Below are 9,423 nucleotides of genomic sequence, written 5' to 3'. Positions count from 1 at the left end.
GGAGGCTACCGAGGTAAACATTTTTGTGACAGAACTGCAGGAGCCGCAGAGGTGAGTTTTTAATCAATTTACCAACAAACGTTAAGCGACTGTGTGGTAACACTTTTACGGCCAAACAGACCTGCTGGGTTTTAAAATACACACCAGAGATTGGTGAAGGAAAACAAGCGAACTTTTTGTCTTTCACACATTCTCAGGACAGCTGTTGATTGTTATTGTAACACAAGGAACCGTGAAACTAAGAAAATAGCAGGTTTCTCTCTTTCACACTGGCCTCGGTGTTTTAGTTCTGTCTGCTTCTACTTTCAGGTTGTTACCTCATCCCATGACAGGCATAGACATGACAGGTGCTATAGCTAGCTCAACGCCTCCTGTCAATAAAGAAGCTAACAAGCAGGAGTTCATTAGCCAAGATATAATGCTCTCCTAGTGCAATCAAACTGAAAATATTAAAGTGTGAGACTTAATAAGTTGTAAAGACAAGCAAATAAAGTACTTTTTAGTATATTGTAAAATAGCCTTAACTGTGTACTGTTAACCTTCCTCTGTATCAAATACACTGACAATGCAACTTAAGCTGGTGCAGACATTAAATTTAAGTTGGTCACATTTTCCTAAAATAAATTTTTTTAAATCACAAGAAATAAACAGTAATGACTGTGCAAAAGTCTTCTGATCCCTTGATATTTTGCTTCCAAGTTTCAAGTACTTCAGCTCCAAATTTCTAAATGTTTTCTGGGGGTATTTCTAAATATTTTCTTGGGATTTTGGCAGCATTTTTTAACTGGTTTTCTTTTCACCTCACCATGACGGCATATTGTGCAATGTGTGCTTTCGGAAAATGAGAAAAAAGTCCTTCACAGACCTGACACAGGACCTGAAAGATGTATTAAACATATCACAAGGTGTTCGCTGATAGCTGTTTTGAAATCTCTCAGTTGGAGCTAAAATACTGTTTTATGTCCGTCAAACTGGGTTATTGTTGGTATTTTTCCACAGATTTAACTAAATAAATGGGAACTAATTGTGTCTTTGTAAAAGGATGCTGCAGATTCAAGTTACAATGTGGTTGAAATTCTCTCGGGGGGTGCAACGTGAAGATCCTTCTGATAGGGTCTTTCACCAGGTGTTCCCAGCAAACCCTCACATGTTTGTGTCTACGGTGTCTGTCCGGCATCTTTCTCTGCCATTTTATCCAACTCACCACCAAGTGTTGGTCAGTGCACAGCTCCGCTTCTCACCAGAGTGTCCAAAACATGTTCTTATTTTTGCAAATAAATCCACAGTCACCATGTGAAAGGACCACAGTGAAATCCCACATTTCTTGCATTTCACTGTTCTGGGGATTGAGGACACAAAAAACTTTAGATAAAAATGTACAATGCTTTGACAAACAGTTCTGCACACTGACAGCAAAACCTCATCTCAGCCATGTCTGATAAAGGGAATCTTGTCGTTAAAGGCAGATTGACTGCAGCACCTCTGAGCCAAGGATGCTTTAAAACTATTGATAAAACAACAACGACCAAAGATAAAGATTAGTAGTTCTGAGCTTGTTGACAAAACACAACCCAGAAAACAAAAAATTCAGCAAGATAGTAGTCGGGAAAGATGATAAATTGTGTTTTTGAAAGTTTAGGGTTTGGAATGGGGAGTGGTGGCACTGAGGTTAAAGGCAAGCCTGTGATCAGAAGGTCGCTGGTTCGACTCCCCGGACCAACAATGTCAAAATATGGGTGGGAAACGTGAAACCCACACCTGCCTCCCCTCCACCTTCATTTGCTCTGGGCAAGGCCCTTAACCCCCACCATCTGCTCCCCTGGGCCCTCTAGTTGACAGCTTTCTGCTCCACACAGAGGGCTGTGGTAGCTCAGTGGTCTGTGGTTGCGTCAGGAAGGACATCCGGTAAAAACAATTGCCAAGTCGTGGTGTGAGTTAGTTCACTGTGGCGACCCCTGAGGAAGGGATCAGCTGAAAGAAGAACAACAAAAGACCCTGACATTTTCCTTAGGGTGTTTATTTAAAAACAGGATTTCCGAACAACTGAAACATTGTTGATTGTTTGCAATTTTTTTGTGTGCAAGCTCTTGAGTAAAACAAAGATTTAGACACACTATATCTAATTAATGTTTTTAAACGGCTCTTCTGGACAAAGCATGCCCTGGAATGTATTTACCTTGAACTTAGTATTTTTTTTTAACATACTGAAAACCCTCCTGTGAGGTTCACTGGGTAAAGTTGTTTCCTGATTTGCATATCTAATTCAGATGTTTCATTTCCAAAGGTTCCAGTATGGGTTTGCCTTTCCTTTTGGTCTTGTCTGCCACAGTGATTCTTATCAAACCCGAAACACCTGTAACAAAGGTAAAATAAAAAATGGATGATTACCAACGGAAGTGCAGACCTGCTTTGTTCCGGTTCTGCAGCTTTGTTAATTCACATGTGTCCCTCTGCCTGCAGGCCCTGCATCAGAACTCACTCGAGTGCTGCAGCGAGAGACAGAAAGCAAACACTTCCTGCTCGAATGATACTCACTGTGAACCAGGTAATGACCAAAAATGTCCATATAATATAATTAAAACTGTATAACATTGTTACTAATGTGATGCAAGAATAAGAATAAAAAGTTAAAGGGTGTTTTTAATATTGAGTAGGAACAATTTAACATTTGTATATAAATGAATCTCTCCGTGCATGCGTGGGTTTTCTCCGGGTACTCCGGTTTCCTCCCACAGACCAAAAACATGCATGTTAGGCTGATTGGTAACTCTAAATTGTCCCTAGGTGTGAATGAGAGAGTGAATGGTTGTTTGTCTCGTTTGTCTCTATGTGGCCCTGTGATGGACTTGCGACCCGTCCAGGGTGTACCCCGCCCCTCGCACAGTGATTGCTGGACATGGGCACCAGCGACCCCCGTGACCCAAAATGGAATAAACGGGTAAAGATAATGGATGGATGGATGGATATAAATGAATTTGAAACATCCTATATAACATTTTTAACTCTGGCATTGATGAATAAGAGACTCTGAGCCTGGGTGAGTTAGAATACAGATGTGTAACCTAAATAGATGATTTGATTCATCTGACACTGGTGTTAACTTGGAGTTAAGTTCACAGTTTCCTAAACCGGTGGAATTATGTTCTTCTGGTAAAGCTATAAGAAAAGTATACTAAATAAGCATTTGTCTTTTAAGGAAGCTAAGTCAGGCTTTGTGCCCAGTTGTAATTAATTATGTTGTTTAAAATTATTGTGAATAATTACTAATCATTGTAATGTGCAAAAACTAGTGGAGGATTCCAAAAATGGTGAAGGTTTTGTTTTATTAACCTTTTTTTTTTTTGATTGATTGATTGATCATGACCTGGATTCACCAGCACGGAGGGAGATTGGTTTATCAAAGCAACAAAGACACTTGAAAAGAGTGATGATGATAATAATGGATTAGCTGTACACATGTGAGGTCTGTTGTTCAATAAATGAGCAAACAAGACCAAATTTTTGAAACTGTTAGGAAACTGTCTCTGTTTTTATTTAATATAGCTGATTTTATGTAAAGTAATGTCAAGAAGACTGAACACGCATGCTATTAGAAACATTAACTCTAGTTTGAGAATAGTAATGCAGAATCAGAAAACTATAAACTAACTCTTTTCACTTGAACATAATTTATTTAAAAATGTAGAAACATCAAAACACAGCTTGTATAAGTAACATATGTTAAAAAATTAACTTTTTTTTCTATATTTATGTGAAATGTCTTATTTAGTTGTGATTTATTTTACCATAAAGGTAAAAATAGCTGGATTAAAGAATATTTTGTTTATGAAGTGACCTCAAAGTGGAAAAGAAAAGCGAGCAGTATGAGATAAATCCTTCTCCTGGATTCCTCAGGTTGCTTCGTTCGAGTCCTGGAGAACAACAACACTGTGTGCATATTCTGTGACTCAGCAGCTGTGGAGTTGGAGAACATAACCGTCTGCACCTACAGTAAGGGTGTTCAACTGTTCACAAAGTCTGTTTTAATAGAATTGAATCTGTTCAATTAATCTGTTTCTTTTTTTGAATTGTGACTGCTCTGTGCCTTCTAGACTACACGCTGGAGCGTAAAAATCACACAACGGTAACAACTGTCTGTCCTAAAATTGGTAAGATACAAGGACGTGCTAAACTATTTTTTTTGTGTCAATATTTGTGTCTTGGTCTTCACTAAAATGCTTTTGGGTCAGAAAAGTGTGCACACCATTTGGCAAAAGTCGACTTTATGTGGCAAACACGGTCACTTGAAAATGTTCTGCTATCTGTAAGAGTTGAAATCAGGTCTCTCTTGTAAATGAGTCCTCGAGGCTCAATGGGATTTACCTGTCTAAATAAAGGTTGAATGAGTACATATCTGCAGCAGATGATGTTGGCTACATTTTTTGTTAATGTTTTGCTGCAGGAGGCCCGGGCGTGGCAGCTTCTCTCCTCCTGGGAACTCTGTTGATCAGCCTGTTCCTCATCCTCACTGTGGCCTCCTTTTTCTACCTCAAACGCTCCGACCGGCTGCCGGGCATTTTCTATCGCCGCAACAAGGGTTAGTAGCACTGTGTGCTTTTGATACATTAAGCAAACAGAATGAGGTTTCTTTGATTTGATTCAATTCAGTTTATTTATATAGCGCCAAATCACAACAAAGTTGTCTCAGGGCACTTTACAGAAACATTCACATAAATATGTAAGGAGGCCAGCAGACAAGTTGAATCTTGGCTTCGTTGCAGTCTCCCATCCTGAACAAGCACAGTGACAACAGTGGAAAGGAAAAACTACCTTTTAAAAGGACCAACAGAACCAGGCTCAGGACAAGCGGCCATCTGCCTTGACCGGCTGGTTTGAGAGGACAGGAAGGAGAGACAGATGAACATAGAATGGTAGGTGCAGGTATAGATCCAGGTGTATCTGAAAGACAAAAAAAAAAACACCACATGTTAAGGATAGAAAAAGTAATTACAAATACAAAACAGGTTGAGCAGAGTAAATAAAGACAGTAGCAGAGTGAAAATTGTGGTCAGTTTGTCCTCCAGTAGTCTAAGCCTATAGCAGCATAACTAAGGGACAGCTCAGGAAACCCAAGTCAACCCTAACTATAGGATTTAGCAAAAAGGAAAGTCTTAAGCCTAGTTTTAAAACTGGGTAATGTGTCAGCCTCACGGACAGAGATTGGAGGTTGGTTCCACAAGAGAGGAGCCTGATAACTGAAGGATCTGCCTCCCATTCTGTTTTTATAAATTCTAGGAACCACAAGTAAACCTGCAGTCTGAGAGCGAAGTGCTCTGTTAGGAAAATATGGAACAATAAGATCTGTAATATAAGATGGAGCCAGGTTGTTGAGAGCTTTGTAGGTTAGAAGTAAGATTTTGAATTATATTCTGGATTTGACAGGGAGCCAATGGAGTGAAGCTAAAACTGGAGAAATAGGATCTCTCCTACTAACTCCAGTTAAGACTCTAGCAGCAGCATTTTGGATCAACTGAAGACGTTTGAAAGAAGTATTTGGATATCCAGATAATAAACCATTGCAATAGTCCAGTCTAGACGTGGCAAATGCATGAACCAGTTTTTCTGCATCATTTTTTGATAAGATGTTTCTAATTTTATCGATATTACGCAGGTGGAAGAAGGCTGTTCTAGTAACGTTTTTAATGTGGGGGATAAAAGACATGTCCTGATCAAAAATAACACCAAGCTTTTTAACATTAGAGCTGGAGGACAGATTAATGCCATCTAAGGAGGGAGAAAGACTGAAAAAAATCATTCCTAAGGTGCTCAGGTCCAAAAACCAAAACCTCAGTTTTGTCTGTGTTCAAAAGGAGAAAATTAAGGGTCATCCAGGTTTTTATGTCTTTAAGACATGCTTGTAGTCTAAGTAGCTGATTGGATTCATTGGGTTTAATGGAAAAATATAATTGTGTGTCATCAGCATAACAATGAAAATTTATCCAATGCTGTTTTAATAATTTTACCTATTGGAAGCATATATAAAGTAAAGAGTATTGACCCAAGCACTGAGCTCTGAGGAACTCCATGACTAACTTTGGTGTATGAAGAAGATTTATTATTTACATTTACAAACTGGAATCTATCAGATAGATATGATTTAAACCATTTGATGGGAGGAGGACATTACTGCTTTATTACCATAACTCATTTTTGTGTACATCTCTTTTTTGCAGCCTTCATATTTCAACCAAGTGAGACAGTAAGTGTTTTATCGTTGCTATATACTTCTTTAAACAACAGAATTCTTGGAGCATCAAAAAAGATGTCATACTTGTTTGTTTGTTGTTTGTTTTTTTCCTTTAGGTGGTCATGATTCCATCCTCATCGGGTAAGACTGCACTATCTGTATCAAACCTGTTTGGACTCTTGCTGAACAGGTTGTAGGATTGTGTAAAAGTATTGAGCAATGCTTGATGTTTTTGACATAGTTGCAGAAGAGCAAGGTGTATCTGTTGCAGCCCTTTTAAGATATTTCTAAGCTTCCGTCTAAGCTTTCAGCCAAGACTGCGTGAATCATTCATGTGCAGTGTTTTTACTGCAGTAAACAACTGTCTTGAGTTCTCTGCTAATGTATTAAAGTGTAACAAATCCAAAAATATTTTATTTATTTTGACTGGAATAGAATTTTGAGGTTTGAGTTGCACAAAAACACTTGGAAAGTTGGGCTTCTTATTGGCAAGCTGGCTCGATTAAACCTAAAACTCCTCTTAGAGATGGTGTGCACTACAACTGTTTCTGATCCTTCTTGGCTAATCCAGGTTTTCCTTCCTGTTTCTTAATTTATGAAAATAAACTAAATAATTGGAGGTAGTTGAATAAAAGAAAAGTCCTTACTGGAGAGTCACAGGTGTTACAATTGCCTAATGTACGTATGCAACATGTCTTATAAGATTTTTAGAGAGCTTCAACATTTTCCAAGTGTAATAGCATAGTTTGAAAACTTGGGGACACAAGTACACCCCAAAATACTAATTTTTTAAACATCAAATAAAATAGTGATGGACATTTTTGGGAGGTCCATTTACTGCTATATTCACTTTGTGTGGTAAAATTTCTAATTCTACACAAATAGTCATCAGTATTATAGCTTTTGAATTTGCTAGCAACAGGTCCTTGGAAGATTATGGGTGCAATAATTGGGGTTGTATACAATAGAGGGCATGGCCCCCATTCATAACTGTAAGCAGTTATGTAAGGGGGCCATGCCGTCAGTTCTATTTTCTTTTTATATTCAGCATCAAACAATTCTGAGTTCATCTGTTTTTGAAGTCTTGTAGACAGTTAGAGGCTGCATGCAGTAAAGTAGGGACATCTAATTTTAAAGATAAATATATTTAGATATCATCAGCATAACAATGAAAGGCAATGTTAAACTCTGAATATTGATCCCGAAGGCACTGTATATAGAGAATAGAATAGGACCCTAAATGGAGCCTTGCGGTACACCCCAACATATAGGTGCCAAGGAAGAAGGGAATTCCTACATAGATATAGAGAACGACCTGTTAGTTTGTCATGCAGCACACTTGCTCAGAAAAGGAGAATTTTCTTTTAAAAGCTTGTACTAAAAAGTGTCTGCACAAATTCTGTTGACGGTAGTTCCAGTGCATGTCTTTTCTTGTTGCTCTCAGATGATTTTATGTTTTATTTTTTATCTTCTGCAGTGAGGAAGCCGAGGTACGTGAGAAGGGAGCGGCCCTCTGCTACATCAGGACTGAACAGTGCCACAATACCAACATCAGCTACGACTCAGGTGTATAATGCGTAGGAAGAGGAGTGACCGATTGCTGCAGGTAGGAGGGAAAGCTCAGGAAGGATGGTCGGGGGCATGAAGGAGGAAAAGCCTACTCTGGAAATTTTGGCCAAATTTAGCTGTTTTAGCTGTAGCTGCTGCTTCTGCCTTCATCTCCAATCTGCCAATGACATTTGTCTATTTAACTAATTAAAATTAAGAAAATGCCATATAAAACATTGATATTAGTCTTTTTGTGCTCTAAGTTCACTGGAAAACTTTAGTTTGTTTAATTTTGGGATAAATTAGTTTCTCAGGATCAGTTATTTCGTAGTGAATACACTGTTGCACCATTTTCCCCAAATTAGTTACAGTGATCTTAATTTAGCTCCTTCAAGATCACTGCAATTATAAAAAGTGCCAAAAATGTACATGTGGAATCAAACATGTCGGTTTAAAGTTTCTGATTCACAGCTTTAGTTGATCAGAGCTTAGTTTTTGTTTTAATGCTTCAGAATGTCCTGGTAGGAAATTAGCCGAACTTTTCATACTAGTGAACAGCTGCTACTCTTGAGTGTGTCGAGTCATAAAAAACTTAAAACGGTTTTGCACATTACACGTATTTTATTTCCTAGAAAGCAAAGGCAGGTCCAGCAGCTGTGATTTCTGTGGAACACACTGACAGCCACGTATCATTCTGAGTCTCGTACAGGAATGTTCTTAAATGTTTACTATTTATTTTCTGTTTGTGCACCGAGTTACTGCTTCAAACAAGGCCAACAGAATAAGTCATTTATCTTCTGCTGGACCTGTACATTCTGATGAGTTACTGCTAACACTGTATTGATCCACGTTTGCTTGTGTTATTTTATTCCTGTCCTTGTATTTATTACTTTTGTAACCAGCTGTGGTGAATGTATCTGACACAACAAACCAGTATGTGACATAAATATTCAACAGGTGGACTCACTCCATCACAAAAGGGTTTATAAATTGCTGTTCCTTTGTTGCCATTTTGTCATCTTTTTAAACCAACCAAAATTTGTTTTAAACCCCCAACATTTTTATTTTTTGGCAAAAAAACTTGGAGAATCTCTGTGCACTTTATTAATCTGAGGCCTCCGACTATAAATGGATTTTTTTTATATGTAGTCAGAACAAGTGTGATTTTTGTCTACATTATAATATATCTGACTAATACTTTTACCAAACGTCTGAAGAAACAGCTCTTAGTTTTATCAGTCGTTACTGTGCCACTCTGAGCTTTTTTTTAGCCAGTAGCCTTTTAATGGCGCGTTTTAAATTAACAGTTATTTCAGTAATATCTTGTGGCCTTTACTCTCTACAATTCTTTTCCAAGTTTTATTTGCTACATTTTCTATGTTTTGTTTATTTTGACTACACTAAACTTGTAAATTCCTACTTTCAGTATATTTAGGCCCGAGCAGCAAAGCGCTGCGAAGGCCTATTGTAATTGTGTCGTTTCTTATTATTATTTTTCTTGGGACTTTTGGGACGCATTTTTGGAGGCCTTAGCATATCCCAAAACTCACCAAACTTCACCAAAACTTGTCCCCCTAGTAAAATTTTTGAACTGTAATGGATCCAAAAGTGGGCGTGGCCAAACTGCTCCACAGCGCCCCCTAACGTGA

General features: G+C 38.2%; 1 protein-coding gene and 1 long non-coding RNA gene across 2 annotated transcripts in view; both read left to right on the top strand.

The window, feature by feature from the left end:
• LOC119412463 lies at window positions 1-2,496 on the top strand. The gene is made up of 3 exons (XR_005186932.1): window positions 1-51; window positions 2,285-2,364; window positions 2,461-2,496. It is a non-coding gene; the product is annotated as an uncharacterized LOC119412463 (long non-coding RNA).
• Window positions 2,497-4,214: 1,718 nt separating this feature from the next.
• Window positions 4,215-9,423, top strand: part of c7h1orf159 (chromosome 7 C1orf159 homolog) — a 9,398-nt gene continuing 4,189 nt past the window's right edge. Inside the window, exons 1-5 of the mRNA XM_037679846.1 lie at window positions 4,215-4,224; window positions 4,442-4,576; window positions 6,213-6,238; window positions 6,343-6,367; window positions 7,704-7,832. Coding sequence (XP_037535774.1) covers window positions 4,215-4,224; window positions 4,442-4,576; window positions 6,213-6,238; window positions 6,343-6,367; window positions 7,704-7,807 — 300 coding nt within the window. The 3' untranslated portion in view covers window positions 7,808-7,832. The remainder of the gene's footprint in view (window positions 4,225-4,441; window positions 4,577-6,212; window positions 6,239-6,342; window positions 6,368-7,703; window positions 7,833-9,423) is intronic.

This window comes from Nematolebias whitei, chromosome 7 (assembly GCF_014905685.2).
Source record: "Nematolebias whitei isolate Nwh7 chromosome 7, NemWhi1, whole genome shotgun sequence".
Lineage (NCBI taxonomy): Eukaryota > Metazoa > Chordata > Actinopteri > Cyprinodontiformes > Rivulidae > Nematolebias > Nematolebias whitei.
The sequence above is the reverse complement of the archived record's forward strand: the minus strand, read 5'-3'. Positions and strand labels throughout refer to the sequence as shown.